Raw genomic sequence first — 15,113 nt, 5'->3', positions numbered from 1 at the left:
AAAGCGTTTATGGGATTGTTGTCATGTTTTCGCGTTTGTTTCAAAAGTTACAACCGCCCAACGCGCGTTGCCCAGCATCGTTGTCTATCGAACAGAGAATATGCCACACACACACACACACAGAGTAGGTGTGTGTATAAGTAGTATACCGGCTGGCGTCTACACGCGTGTGTTCGAAAATGGGGAAAGAAGCAAACTTTCATATCAACAAAAGAAGAAAAACGGAGGACTCGTCGAGAGAGAGAGTGTGTGGCGTTTTAAGAATAGACACGCTGCTGACGCTGCCGGGCAACATATATATACTGCTAGTGTATATGCGCTAAAGAATGTTTCCCCCTCTCCGTCTTTTTTCCACATTACACAATAACGTATGGTAAAAGTCTCTTGCAGTTTTACTTCCGGAAGGCGGAAGAGAGAAAAAAAATGGGCACAGCAACAACAACAAAGGTTTGAGCATCTTGAATTGAAACTCGTTAAATAGTGAGGTTTAAAAATCAAAATACGCGTAAATTCAAAAAATTCGAATATAACGGGAGGCAAATGCGTCATAACGAGATCAATGCGCCGAACAAAAAAAAGCCTAATCGAAAATCATCTATTAAAAATTCGTTTCCGCCCCGAATATTGCGCAGTTTTTTTTTTTCCTCTCTCGTGCAATTACTATACGAAAATCAACACAGGCTTCATCGAAAAGCAATAGCCGACAATATTTAATATTGATTTCGCTTTGATTTTCGATCCATTGTTTTTCCCATAATAACGTCAAACGTATAAAAGCCTTTATGTATATAGACACAACAATGGCTTGGTGTCTTTCACATTGCCGAAGCGCACGTGAAGGCTATCCGAACCCTTGAAGCTAAATCAACATAACAGACGCAAGTATTGGTTTGCGCAGTTTGCGCTCTTCCCCTATATAGCTACTGATGCTGGATAAAGAAAAGTCTTGTAGCTCACGATGACTCTTTAGCCAACCGTAAAGGTCCTTCTTTTAAAGCGAAAATGCATTTTAAAAAAGAGGGGTGGGGGTGGGACGGGAGAAAAGAAGATAAGAGGCTGTACTCTCTCTCTCCCAAGTTGGACTTTTGGATGATGCGCGACCAAGCAAACTACAAGAACGTTCCTCAATTGTTTTTTTTTGTTTAGGGAGGGGCGGGATTCGGCATGCACAAAAAAAAGGGGGGGACACATTATGGTCGAGTCCATCACGAGGACGTGCGGGAGTCAAACATGGCAAAAGCATCCCGGTGTACTGTGTCAATTGAATTGAACTGCTTCTCTTTTTCAAACGTTGTTACGTGAACACACGGTCGTCAAACATTCCGGGAGATTGAAACAATTGCCAAAGATTAAACAAAAACGACGAGTGCATCGACTGCAGAGTACTCCGTCGTTGTCAAGTAAACTGTTTTTTTTTTTTTTCTTTTCTTTATCAAATAGCCTAGCAGCAGAGTACCCCAGATGCGGATAAACAAATTGAATAGTTCTTTTCGATCCAGATGTTGTTGGCGAATTTATATTCAATTCGATCTTTATACATGCGTCCCTCTTTAAGAGCCCCCTCCTCGACAGAAAAAAAAAAAGGAAGCTTGTAGACATGAATACGCTTTATTGCCAAATGCGCTGTCTGTGACGGGAAAGCATTTACCGAATCCAACATTTCAACTCCCCCTTAAAAAAAAAAATCAGACATTTCTTTATCTAGCCTTGAACTTGACCTCAAACTACCCATGCCAAAAACAGTGATATTCATTCATCTATGTAAAAAGCAGCCAGTCCGCACAAGTGCGGTTGACTTGGTGATGATGGTCAATAAATCAACAGAGAGACGGGCTGGTCCATTACTGTTAAAAAAAAAAAAATGAACCAACCAAACACTTGGACCGGTCGTGCCGCCAACCATGTCAAGTTTGCGCTGCGCACGATGCCATCAAATAACACACACACAGCAGCCATGCACACATAATATCTAAATTCCATACGGCGGCTCATTTTCCAAGAAGAAAAGAGAATGAATCAACTGAGCACGTTCAAGAGAAATGTCTTGTAGACAAACAAATTGTTGTTTGGAATTCAACGCAACTGCATCTGCAACAAAGATATGAATAGCCGTACACGTTGGCTCATAATGCAAATTAACTATCGGGAAAATAATAGGAGACCTTAATAGACAGCCAAAAGACGAACGCTGATTAAAAATGCATTTAATGAGTTTCTCTCTGAGAAAACTGGTACGAAATTCGGCAAAAATAATTTGGCTGCCTCTTCTTTGTTAAATCCGAATGAGGAATCGTACCCTTTCAATAAGATATTTATAGCTCAACGCTTGCCACTGGACAGCGCTCATCCATCTTCGCGCAAGTAGCGAATATGCATGAATTTATATCGCCTAAATTCAAGATGGAATCCCAGAGGAAACAGGACATCAGTCAACAAGAAAAATGAAAATGTGAAAATGTCCAACACGACTTCCCCCCCCCCTTTTCCTGATTAACAAAACAAGAAAAAAGTGCAAACAAAAAATAAATCTCTGAAATCGTTTGATTTTGACTCGGCTGGAATTCTAATCTTTCCAGTCGTTGTTTCAAAAGGAAGAAGAAAGATGTACATTAAGAACTCGCCGCTTCGTATAACAAAAGACAAACTTTTTATCTCATCCGGTTGTTTTTCAATGTCTCTCGGGTTATTATCTCCATGTGTGTATTTACTGAACATAATTCTCTCTGTTGATTCATCCCGCCCACTTTCAACAGCCTCCCTTTCTAAATGAAACGACACTACATGTCACGGCAAGGAAAAGAGAACGGGAATTTCTTTTCTGCTCGACGGCAATGATGGATGTGATAGGCAATAAATAATCAGTCTCTTCCATAAATGCCTGCTTTTTTGAATCTCCAATCCTCCCGCCTTATATTTTCCCTGGTTTCTCTCCCCCGTTAGCGTATAATCTTATCATTAGGTGCCGTAATTTCCCACATTTATTTCAGCTCAAAAAATTAAATCCACAGCGTGACGGTACATTAAACCCGACCAGTAATCAGTGTTACGCAACCCTCCCACGAGTAGATCACAATGAATTACTACGCAACCCAATTGATTGAAGGATTGTCACAAATTTCCCCACTCCCCCATAGGCGATTTCTTCTTCGCTGCGTACATAAACTCATCGCTGTTTTATCTTATGTGTTAGCCTGCAAGTTTATTTACTCCGGACTTACATCGTTAGTTTTTATTCGATTATAACGACTGCTATCCCGGGAGGAGGGGTTCTACTGTAGGTCTATCTCTCTCTCTTAGCACCAAGAAGTGCACGTCTCATCAATAAATGATCTACACTAATGTTCTCCATGCTTTTTGCCTCGCTCGTAGCTCCTCTTGTTGTCCCAACAAGAGGGGGAGATGAAAAGCGTTCGTTATTTATGGGATGCTACAATTCTACTGATCATTCATTTAGTCCCGGCAACAGAGAGCGCACAGCAAAAGCAACAATCCAGACACAAACGCGCGCAGATTTCAAGTTGGAGAAAAGTCCACACACAAAAAGAGGTGTCACTGCAATGCAAGATGCAAGACAGTAAGATGGTATAATAGTTTTTTTTTTTAAATATGGCTAATATATTGGGGCACAGGTTGTGATGCCAATGTAGACCTAGTAAGGGCATCTTTTTGCTTTAAGTGCTCCGTCGATCGCACGAATTCGCATAAATAAGGCAACCAGAATTTGGATTTAAAAGTCAAGTTTGCACGGCAGAACACGCGCTTGAGTTTGTTTCTAAGAACAAACAAGGACGTTTGCATAAAAATGCGTCGGCTGAATGACCAACTAAAAAGTAGCAAGTTTCTTACCCAGAAAACTTCAAATGTTCTTTTCCTCGAAATGAATCTATCAATGAATTGCGAATAGAACGTCACGTCGCTACTCAACAGTGGTAATGAAGTATTTGCGGTATTTCAAAAAGCTGATGTTATACACGTCAGCGGTGTATCGTCAAATGCCTTCAAGAGTCGATAGGACGAGCCGAAAGAGATATAGCGTTTTGCCCAATTGCTGAACGTCGGCTCCAGTCATCATCTGTCAAGCAGGAAATGATGTTTTCCAAGGTTTATCACATGAATGCATAAGCCTTTTATCGTACGAGGAAAGGTTGAGTGTATGTGGACGGATACAACAAGCGAAAATGGTCCAGCTGCAACCCCCCCACTTCTATTGATCTCGGTAACGGACACCACACCAAAGGCACTAAAAATAAAAAAGGGGGGGAACGATCCAATTGGCGAGTTGCAAGAAAAGCTTCTGATACGAAAGAAAGCTGGCTTTGTTGAGCTGGACCTTGTCGATTGAACCCACCAATTCCGCACAAACAATCTACTTCTTGGGTTGCAGACATTATAAGAAAAGCAAAACAAAAAAAAACTGGCCCTGATTCTTTTTTGCAATTAAAGAAATAAAAAGGAAAATGCCGGAGTCGAACCTTCGGCCAGAAATTAATTTTGCGGCTGGATGCTCCTCGACCATTAGGAAAAAGAAGTAAAAAAAGGACGTGTACAAAAAAGAGAAATTGGCACAAAAAGTTGGCCATTCTTGAGATGATTTAAATCGGAAACTTTCTCGTTAACGAAGCGAACGTGCAGAATGAATCACTGCACCCATAGATTTAATTTAGTCATAACAATTTTGGCGAATCTTGCCGTCGAGGGTTGGGGTCTGAAACGTACCGACAGACAAGAGACGTTGTTCTGCAAAACTTGAAGGGGGCAATGTTTGGCAGCAAGAACTTGCTGTGCAACGGAGATTGGTCATTAAAGAGCATAATACAAAAGTTCATCGAGTGTAAGAGAAAAGAAAAACCTTTTGTATGTAAACCGGGGGGGTAAAGGAGCATCTGCGTGCTGATATTTCCAACAGCCTCGCTAGCACGGGTCGATAGACAATATACACTTACTACGCACATCGCATATACACATTGGCCAACCGTTTTCGGCGACGAGGTCTACAGCTCTCGGTCTTTTTTTTTTAAAGGCTGCAGGCTTAGAGACACACCCTTTCCCGTGATGATGGTAGACGGCAACATCGTAATAGTGGTATAGAGGGAGCTTCAAGATCCAAAGAATCAGAATTGATAGCCATTCGTGGATATAAGAGCCCGATAGAAAGGGCTGCACGGAGACGTGCCAACACACTTTCTCCGAAAAGCAACACACCACCCCATCGAGACAGAGTTGTCTGACAAGAAATATGATTTCCCGCTGCTGCCTCACGAAACTTATTCAAACGGCCCTCCAATCCTGATAAATCGCAATTTTTTTTCTTTCTTCCTTTTCATTTCAATAGCTACTAGACCTCCCCCCTTCTGCTATACTTTATATGCTAACAAGAAGTGGGGAAAGTCCCTCTTTCATAAAGCGCTGATTGACTCAAGTCCCTTTTGCCTTCTCCTACGTCATTCTGTTGAGTGTGTAAGAGCGACATTTTTTTAAAAAAGAAAACCAAAAAGGACAACAAAAATGATGAACTGTACAGGCATCATCAATGATCTCGTTTGGCACAAAGTCTAACTTGTATTTTTTGTTGATCAAATAATCAAGTTTTTTTCTTTTTCGTCTAAAAATGTCGTCCTATTTTGTATTTCCACTTTCAATTCCGAAATCTCTCATTCTACGATATTCTATGCATCCACGCGCGCTTGCGGGATTTAACGTATTCAACGGTGGATACAGAATAGCGAGAGCAAGGCCAGAATCTTTTAATTGCCAATTTAGCAACGCGATTTTCTTCTCCAATTCTGCTGCAGCAACTACGTACCTCATCAATCTAGGATGCTTGGTATTCTTTCTTTTGGCCGGAGGGAGATTTGTTGCTCCATGTAAATTGATTAGACGACCATCTCTGTCGCAAAGAAGCTCGTATCCACGACCAGCCAGGCGATTGAGTGAATCACACACACACCGAGTGCGTTTTCTCGCAGGACAAGCCAACAGACACAGTTCGAGAGTGTGGACGGACTTTCTCCAACAGCCTAGCTCGCTAATAGTGTCGCAAAAAATCCTACAAATGAGCCACTAGAGATCGTGTAGAGACAAGAGGAAAGTTTGAGTACGAATAGATTCAACAAAATTCGCCTAGGTCTGCGGAAATGGACACTATGGCAACGAATTGTACGACGCGCTACGATTGCACAACTGTTGGTGGCAAGATTTTCTTTAGAGACGAGTCAAACAAGCGTAATACAAGAAGCTTAAAAATGTTTTTTTATCGAGCGGATTGGACGACCCATCGAGAGTTAATCAATCACAGCTCGTTGGATCCCCCAAGACAACAAGATCTTCGCTCATTTGGTTAACACGCCAAACACTTTGGATGATTGCGTTATTGTTTGGTAGGGGAAAAAAGTAGTTATAGCCAAGAAAATGTCAGAAAACAACAAACAAAATTGAGCCAATGCACCATTGGTATCGTTATTTAGTCCCGGGTATTTCTGGCGACAACCATTAAAGTATAACGTCTACGTTGATGATAGCGCGACGGTCTGTGAACGCAGTCGGATCAAAAAGGAATAACGAACCTATTTAACTCCTTTTTAAGGAAAACATGTCAGTGCGAAAAACATCTTTCGTTTGCTACCCGCATTCACAAAAAAACACAATGGGGTCGCATTTTTCGGCATTGTCATTAATTCACCTTCATGGACGAAAGTGAATTTCTGAACTGTATATCAAGAGACGATGGTAGAGTTCCACGAAAACTCTCCAGAGCAACTCTACGAAACGTGTAATATAGAATAGCAGCCCTTACCTTTGCTGGCTATTCCTCGAGTTGGCACGGAAACATCTAGCGGGAGGGTGAGAGTCCTAGCAGATGGGTGAAAGCTAACCGACTCGTACCGAAATCAAAATAACGCTTCAATTCACAGAATTTCGTTTTCCTGTCGGGAATAAGAAGATGGGCCTCTTTTGAGAAACAGAAATCTAATATCAAAGAAACTGTCTGACAAGATGAAAATGCCATGGAACTGTAATTGGCATCATTGCTCTTTCAGTTGCCTACTAACTGTATATAATAGAGACCTACCCAAGAATCAAGATCTTCGATGGGGTTTTAAAGCTGAAACTTCTTTTTTATTACATCGATCGTTCAAAAACATCAAAATCTAATGGAACTGGATACAAAGCATAAAGCCCGCCATTGTCCTGCAAAAAAAGAAAATACCCCAAAAAAATGTTAATTCGTTAAGTACCAGGGAAATGTTGAATTTTTTTTTTTTTACACTCAAACCTTTTGTCACTTTCATCGATCTTGCGTTTCTAAATCCAGCTTTAGGCGTTTCGGTTCGGAAGATGTTTCCTCCTCAGCGGCCTTCGTAAGAACATCTGGCGGAATCCGAAAAGACAGGCGTAGCATATGCTTTTTGGGTGAAACATCTCGAACGTCGACCAACTCGACGATTTGTTCATTTTCGATTGAATGCTTCAGTGCTGATTCCACTTTGGTGCGCATCTCAGAGAAGGCAGATGACTCCTCGCAGAAACTGTAGACATGGACGGTAATGTCTAGAAGCGGATCTAATTCAACACCAGATAGGAGTCCGATGAAGGCATCAAGGAACTCGACTGCAAGGGCAGGAAGGTTCATGGTCACGTGGATTGGTTCAGTGGGCCTTGTAAGGAGGAAAGGTGGCATCTGCTCACGTATGAACTGGCGCCCATCTAGGTTGAAAGTGTCAACGTTTTCCACTTTGTTGAGCCGAACGTTTTCTTTAAGCCAATGGTAACTCGATGGGTTGAGGTCATTGGCAAAGACTCGGCATTTGCGAACCTTGGCGGCCGGAACGGAAAAAGGACCCACACCAGCAAAAACATCAAACAATACACTTTTTTGAGGTAATAGTTTGATAATCCGCTCATGTTCGGTGCACAATCTTGAATTCCAGTACACTTGGCTAAAATCAAACTTGAAAGTACACAAATTTTCCTTCACCTCAGTTACAAAATCAGCATCGCCCGCCAATACTTCCATTTGGAAATTGCGATACGTAGAATCAATGGCCGAACTCTTGTTCACCACTGTTTTAACTCCAATGAGCTTGTCCACTAAGACTTGACCAATAAGATTTTTGTAAGGCAACAGATGATCTCTAAGATTGAGGTGAATGATGTGACCGATGCGTGAATAGGATGTACAGCCCTCCTTTCCTTCTGGTAGAACAGCTTTGAAGACATCATCTATTCTAAAGTTATGATATTCTAGATGCAGGCAAGTATTGGAGAAGCTATTCTTGTTTAAATCTAGTTCAGAAAGCTTCTGCTGGTCGTCTTCTCGTAGTTTGTCAAATGTTTCAAATAATATTGGATCCAAGAGTAATTTCCTCCTTTCATCATTTCCTTGAACTTCAGTGACTGGTTTGAGTTTCTCCATCTTGAGGAGATATTTCTTGAATACTGGCATGCTTTTTCCAACATTTATACTCTGGATTTCCACAGATGGCACAGTCACTTCTTTGGTAAACTTTGCTCTGTCTAGTTCGGTCATTCCACGGACATCAGGGAGTGATAAATCCATTTTTGTCCATACACTTCGCAGAAATGGTAAACCAATGAATGCAGATTTGGCTAGTCTACTGAAAAGAAATCTGCAGTTCACTCCCATGAAGGCAATTGTTATCACAGAATAATCATTCGAGTATATTCTGTGATTGGTGAACAAGCTTTTAGCAACTACATAAATTGTTGTAATAGAGCATAATAATAAATACCATGTGTCTTTCCAAGTATACGTGTGTCACAACTCACAAGCACTTCAACAACCAAGGTGCTTCACTTCTCCCAGTACAAGAGGATTTGAAATTGAGAGGCGAGCAATGAGAACCGCCACGTGGGAATATAGCTCTTCGTCTGCAACGATCGGCCCGAACGGTCAATTCGATCGGGCTTAAATGTCGTTGTGTGTTTTTAGTTTGATAGACATAAATAAGAAATATAAAATATTAAAGCAATTAAAAAAAGACAGTTTAAGACTTTCTTTTTTACGAATTTTCATTATTTTCAATTTCATTTTTATAAGGAAACCGGGAAACGTTGGATTTACAAATCCTTTATTTAAAATGGCAACGCCGAGTTTCTGTTGACAACATTAGCAATTTTAGCTAAATAGTTATTTCTGATTCTAGGCAAAACGTTGTTTCTCTTAACTTTTGATAGAAAGTGAAATTTCCGTCAATATGTCGGATGGAAATGTAAGAAACCTAATCCTCCCGTTTTCTCTACTCTCCTTCCATAATTGCACTAGAAAATGTTCTGTTTGAAGTCTCGGCAAGCTAAGAAGTGATTCGATATTAAGTCATTTCGATTAACTAATAGAGAAGTTTATTACATTAAATCTGGTCCGCTTGAAAAGGCATCGTTCCTCTTTCTATTCGTGTTTCCCTTGATTGTTTTCCCTGAGATATACAATCATGTGCAATTGATGATGTTTTCATTACAGGAAAATAACTCCTATGGAGGTTGTGAGGGACCAAACGCCATGTATGTAAAGCTCATTTCCTCCGATGGCCATGAATTCATTGTGAAAAGGGAACACGCTCTGACTTCAGGCACTATTAAAGCTATGTTATCTGGTCCTGGACAGTTTGCTGAAAATGAAACAAATGAGGTCAACTTCCGTGAAATTCCGTAAGATTTTTGCAAACTCTTAAATAGTGAACATGCTTTACCAAACAGTTTTCACCTAATATGGTTATGTTTTAACTTTCAGGTCTCATGTCTTGCAGAAGGTATGCATGTATTTCACATACAAAGTCCGCTACACAAATAGTTCAACAGAAATTCCTGAATTCCCTATTGCCCCTGAAATTGCTCTTGAGTTGCTTATGGCTGCAAATTTTCTGGACTGTTAGACATGCAAGCTTATTGAACAATCTTCATGAATTTAATATCTCACTTTATTAAATGTGGAAGTTCTAAATACAATGTCAGTACTAGCTGGTTAAACAATAGTAAAGTTTGTTTTTACCTTTTCTCAAATGAATAAAATAGAAAAATTATTGATATTTTAAATTTGTTTCAAAATGAAACTATAATTATTTTACTGCTAATTAACATTCATTCAAGTAAAAGTAAATGCAGTAACTGATTTAGTCACAAATTCACTTTCTTGCTATTGATAAAATAAACAAAATCTGTCCTTGATAATAGATTGTATTTTACAATCAAACAAGGAGATGGGCAATACAGAAATTTTAACGACGTTGACCACCATGAGGATGACCACCATGTCCACCAGTATGTCCAGTTGGTGTGGGATTGACCACATGAAGCTTTGGAATTTTCTCCAATTCCTACAGTTAAGAACCACATGTAGACAACAAAATACTGAACTTTTGCAAACAATGAACTAACCAACATCTTCAACATCTCCTTGGTCTCAGAATCAATTTCAATAGTGTCCATATCCAAAACTGATTGTTCAGGGACATAGTTGTCTCTTCTCTCACGCTCCTCCTCTTGAAGCTTAATGGAGATACCACGAACAGTCTTGTGTTGAAGACGTTTCATCAAATGGGTCACAAACCTGTTGAACATTAATTTCAGTGATTACTGGAAAGTTTTTAACACTACTAAAATACTAAGACCAAACATACCCAGCAATCTTGTTTCTAAGGGGTTTGCTAGGGATAATGGCAATCTCTTCACAGATCCTCTTGTTGGTATGAAAGTCCAGCGTCAATCGAGTGTAATATTTCTCGATGATCAGCTTGGCGGCTTTCTTGACGGTTTTCGTACGAACGCGACCCTACGATGACCAAATAGTATACAAACATGATTTTAAAGAGACGCTCCGTTTCCCAAACATCGACATGACATTAGATTCGAAGATTCAACACTTTTCTAGTCGACCAGAACTATTCAACAAAAATACAGTCGACAAATTACAACAATCTTTCGACAGAAATATTAAACGATGGTCCCGATTTTGACAGATAAAAAACGAAGAAAAATACAAACCATTTTCAGAAGCGGTATAGACGACGGCTCTGACGAAAAAGAACACTATGAGTGATTGACCAAATGAAGTCGGAAAAGAATGGACGATGCCAAATCGGTTGAAAACGAAGACGACGCTGTTAATGTCAGGAGGATCGGCGTCTTCTGCTGCAGCTGCGTAACCTGCGTACATTAAAAAATGAAATTAATGTTTTACATTCAGAAATTCTGAAATAGAAAAAATATATTTAAGGGGAAGTAAATTATAATACAGTTTGGTTCATTACTTTGATTTCTAACCAAGTTTTAACTGATCTCCACAACCCTCACTTGAGTTGTATTGATTCATGAGTTTGATACTTCAAATTTAATTTTTTGGGGAAAAATCACCATTTTTTATCGCACAACAACTTGAATTTTGCATCCAAATTTTATAAGTTTAATTAAACGAATCGGTTACTTCCTGCAAAATCCTGTGTTGAATCGGCACCCAAGTTAAATGAGACATTTGAAATAAGATACGTTACATTAAGGTTAGATGGCATTTTGTAATCCGAATTTTCATTTTCGAAATTTTTAAATTAAATTCTTTTGAAAATATTATAAGTTAATTGGCCAATTTTTGTGTACGAATAATTTAATATAAACATCCCATTCTCGTGCCATCATTATCAAAAAGCGCTGCTGTCGGCCATTTTCGACGATTTGGATCACCTCGAAAGAAGGTAGGCACGGTCAACACGAAAATATTTGATTGTTCCCGGGAACAGGCTTGAGTATTTTTGTTCAAAAGCGGTTGCAATTTCTCATTCGAATCATATCATTTCTTTGTAACGATTACTGTGTCCTCTTCGGTGCAAAAGTAAAAAGCGTCTCCTGGTTGGCAGAGGACGCCATCACTATCGTAAACTGTACGGGCCCACACTCGCATTCAAAAACAAAAGAATTGAACATATCATTCTGTCATCTGTGTTTAAAAAGGGACTGGGCCTAGTTTGACTGGTCATGTTTTTTTTTCCTCAATGGTTCTCTTAATAGATGAGCAACAAGTCATCTCCAAGACGTAGATCAGTGGCCAATAAACGATATGATGAAGATTATGAATATTATGTTCCAGCAGTCAGGAGTTACAGCAAAACCACCAAAAGTGAATCTACAGCTGATGAATCTGAAATCACAGACTCTCAGGAAGTGAAAAAGAAAAGAGGCAGACCCCCAGGTATTGAAACTGTTTGACGTTCAATTAGTTGTGCTAAATGTATTAAAGTCCTAGGTGCAAAAAACAAAGCTACACCGGAAATAGAAGCCAAGCGGGGCCCAGGCCGCCCAAGAAGATATACAGCACCTGTCTCTCGAAAAGAAGAAGAATCTAGTGAAATTAAGCCCATTGAAGTCAATATTTTGAGCATTCAATCTGAAGAAATGGCAGAATCTGAAGATACAAACACAGAGCCACCTAAGAAGGAAAAAGTAAACTTAGGTCAAGTTCTAGAGTTGGCCGTGCAATCCATGAGTGTCACAATGGAAACTGAAGAAGAAGAAGAGGTAGAACAGAAGGAAACCAGTAAACATGCTGACATCCAAATTTCTCAGGAAGATCTAGAAGTACACCAGAAAATTACCTTCGAATCAACTAAAGACCATGATAGTGATTTTGAGTGGAAGTTAGAAAATGAAGAAGAACCGGTTAGCCACTCACCCCCCGCCAAAAAGAAGAAAATAACTGCTAGTAATAGTTTTATCGTCCCAACGGTGGGTGTTGCGCATTAAGCATTATATTTTCAGTGATTTAATACGGATCCATTTAAAGACATTTGACAGTGCGCAAAAAAAACGTGTAGCTAGCTTATCTAGATGCCTTGTTATTATTTCATTTGCATGAGTATAGAATGCAGATGATCTGGAAGAGTTTGAAGAAGATGGAGAGGGCCGTATCCAAGTTCGGACCATTGTTGTCGGGGAAGGTGAAGGGGCCAGAATCGAGTGCCTGTCGTGTCATCGTATCATGAAGCCCGGCTCGCTGAAGGCACACTTGAAGACACACGCCCATGAACGACCACATGCCTGTGATTTGTGCGATGCCCGATTTACTCGACGAGGAGATTTGGAACGCCATATAAAAGTAGTTCACAACAAAGACAGACCTTTCAAATGCAGCAAGTGCCACCGCACTTTTGGTGACAAAAAGAACTTGCGCTGGCATCTAAGCAACCATGACCGTAAACTTTTTCATCACTGTCAAGTATAAAAAAGACATTTCATCGATTACCAAGTATGCTTACATGATTATTTACGTCCTTTTTTTTTTTCTCTCCTTTCTTTTCTCTTATTCTCTAGGTTTGTGGTTTCAAGTTTGGAAAGCGAGAATACTGGGAGAATCATGTTCGATACATTCATCCAATTCCAGGAACGGAATTAGAACCAGTTCCGGCAGAAATGCCAGAAGTTGAGAGTAAAGATGGGCCTTCCACTAGTGGCTCCATGGAAACTGGTCAGAAAAAAGTCGATCCGGTTGTGGTTAACAAGGTATTACCGCGTTAGTTTTCATTTTTTTTTTTTTTTTCATAGAAACTCATTTCGTTACATGGTTGTTTCATAAACTAGATGTTAAATGGAAATAAGGGAACTCCAGCCCTTGTGTACACCAAACGCGGAGCAGTCAGTAATCGCCTGTCTACTGATCCTTTTGCTGGACTTAAAACACCGAAGGTCGTATTCCCTCCCACATATTGGGACAATTGGGATGAATTCATGGAGCGAACGCAAATATGGCGATTCCGGCCGTCTATACAACGTTTTGGATCAAGTGGTCGGCCTCTTCGACGAAAAAAGGTTCCTGAAACCGTAGTAGAGCTCAGACCTTCTGAGAGGCCGGACAGCCAGTTCGACATAGGTCCATTTTCAGCAGAAGAGACACTCTTGGATGATCAAACAGGGGCCTTCGTGACTTCAACTGTAAATGGCTTTGTAACCTATTATTAATCGGCGATTTAATTTCACGATTGCGTTGATTTCAGGGTGAGGTGGTGGGTTACCCTGAAGAAATGTTCAAATTGGATGAGAACGCAGAAAACGAGGAGGAGGAAGAAGAAGAGGAGGAGGAGGACAATGAGCCAGTAAGAATTGACGTTGGGGAGATCCAATTGGAACAACCAATGTCTGGAACAGAAGTTTTATCCACTCACCACCTGGTTTACGGAGAAGATGGCCAGGTAATGAATTAGTTAATTCATGAAATATTTCATTCTTAAATCCCTTATCCATAAATTAGATGCGGCTTATGGTCGGGCCGGGTCGGGTTGACGGAGAACATGATCTGGTGGAAGGTGGTGTGTATGACGACGATGAAGATGGTATGCTACGCGGAGACCTTGGCCATGCCTTTGTCGAATCTGGTCAAATTGTTATCCTTCAGCCTGACGGAAGTGCAGTACTAGCGCCGGCAGGTGGACAGCTGGTTGAGACGGAAAATGGACAACTAATTCTCGTACAAACCCACGAAGACGGAACACAGGTAAAATTCTAATCAGTTTGCCCATTTAGACGTTTATCACTAATCTGTTACTTTATTTTTCTAAAGACCGCCGTAGCTTATGCGACAGCTCAGACGATGGATGACACGGAAGCTGTCGAGGAAGATGAATCTGGAGAAATTAAAAATGAACCTGCCTCCAACCAGGATGCCGTACAGACTCTAATAGACGCCGTGCAGGAATTAATCGACAACAGGCAGAAACCAAGTTGAAATGTTTCTTATTTCCCACATTGTTTTCAAATCAATATTTTTGGCAAAAAAAAAAACTAACATAAACTTTTCCACCCATCATCCCCCTTTTTCTCTTTTACCTCCTTTCGTGTACCTAGTATCCCCTCCCCATCTTTTTTTTTAAACATTACCACCATTAAAACTTATTATTTTCTTTTTCACGTGGAAAATTCCTCCAAAGTTGTCTTTAAATTGGTTGCTGCCTCTTCAGCCTAATGGGGCATAATCTATTGTATGTTCCATTGTCGCTTTGCATTGCAAGCAAAAGAACTTCATGATCGTAGGAGGGATAAGTTACGAGTGTATTCTTGACAAGTTATATTACATCGTCGCTAGATTTTCTGGAATCAACAAGTTTTAAAACAGACAC

General features: G+C 40.2%; 4 protein-coding genes across 7 annotated transcripts; 2 read left to right on the top strand and 2 right to left on the bottom strand.

Moving 5' to 3' along the window:
* Window positions 1-7,089: 7,089 nt before the first annotated feature.
* Window positions 7,090-8,910, bottom strand: LOC116930193 (tRNA (guanine(37)-N1)-methyltransferase). Of its 2 annotated transcripts, none has more exons than XM_032937590.2 (3): window positions 8,751-8,910; window positions 7,274-8,684; window positions 7,090-7,188 (listed from the first exon to the last, which is right to left on the bottom strand). In XM_032937590.2, the coding sequence occupies exon 2, from the start codon at window positions 8,642-8,644 to the stop codon at window positions 7,286-7,288; it is 1,359 nt and encodes a 452-aa protein (XP_032793481.2). In that variant the 5' UTR covers window positions 8,645-8,684; window positions 8,751-8,910; the 3' UTR covers window positions 7,090-7,188; window positions 7,274-7,285. The 2 variants fall into 2 exon arrangements, with proteins under 2 accessions (XP_032793481.2, XP_045034851.1); XM_045178916.1 differs by having other exon boundaries at window positions 7,274-8,615; window positions 8,751-8,894.
* A 163-nt stretch (window positions 8,911-9,073) lies between these two features.
* LOC116930199 (elongin-C) lies at window positions 9,074-9,989 on the top strand. 2 transcript variants are annotated; one of them, XM_032937599.2, is made up of 3 exons: window positions 9,074-9,230; window positions 9,479-9,666; window positions 9,749-9,989. In XM_032937599.2, exons 1-3 carry the CDS (start codon window positions 9,216-9,218, stop codon window positions 9,888-9,890), a joined length of 345 nt encoding a protein of 114 aa, XP_032793490.1. In that variant the 5' UTR covers window positions 9,074-9,215; the 3' UTR covers window positions 9,891-9,989. The 2 variants fall into 2 exon arrangements, with proteins under 2 accessions (XP_032793490.1, XP_032793489.1); XM_032937598.2 differs by lacking the exon at window positions 9,074-9,230 and having other exon boundaries at window positions 9,449-9,666.
* A 186-nt stretch (window positions 9,990-10,175) lies between these two features.
* On the bottom strand, window positions 10,176-11,157 carry LOC116930198 (40S ribosomal protein S17). Its single transcript, XM_032937597.2, has 4 exons — window positions 10,999-11,157; window positions 10,635-10,786; window positions 10,393-10,564; window positions 10,176-10,331 (listed from the first exon to the last, which is right to left on the bottom strand). Exons 1-4 carry the CDS (start codon window positions 10,999-11,001, stop codon window positions 10,233-10,235), a joined length of 426 nt encoding a protein of 141 aa, XP_032793488.1. The 5' UTR covers window positions 11,002-11,157; the 3' UTR covers window positions 10,176-10,232.
* Window positions 11,158-11,637: 480 nt separating this feature from the next.
* Window positions 11,638-15,090, top strand: LOC116930192. Of its 2 annotated transcripts, XM_032937585.2 has the most exons (9): window positions 11,638-11,702; window positions 12,016-12,196; window positions 12,251-12,729; window positions 12,866-13,219; window positions 13,315-13,503; window positions 13,582-13,932; window positions 13,995-14,189; window positions 14,249-14,491; window positions 14,558-15,090. In XM_032937585.2, the coding sequence occupies exons 2-9, from the start codon at window positions 12,016-12,018 to the stop codon at window positions 14,720-14,722; spliced, it is 2,157 nt and encodes a 718-aa protein (XP_032793476.2). In that variant the 5' UTR covers window positions 11,638-11,702; the 3' UTR covers window positions 14,723-15,090. The 2 variants fall into 2 exon arrangements, with proteins under 2 accessions (XP_032793476.2, XP_032793480.2); XM_032937589.2 differs by lacking the exon at window positions 11,638-11,702 and having other exon boundaries at window positions 11,709-12,196; window positions 12,245-12,729.
* Window positions 15,091-15,113: the final 23 nt, after the last annotated feature.

The sequence above is a fragment of the Daphnia magna genome, linkage group LG9 (genome assembly GCF_020631705.1).
Source record: "Daphnia magna isolate NIES linkage group LG9, ASM2063170v1.1, whole genome shotgun sequence".
NCBI lineage: Eukaryota > Metazoa > Arthropoda > Branchiopoda > Diplostraca > Daphniidae > Daphnia > Daphnia magna.
Note: the sequence above shows the minus strand (reverse complement) of the source record. Positions and strands in the feature narration are given on the sequence as shown.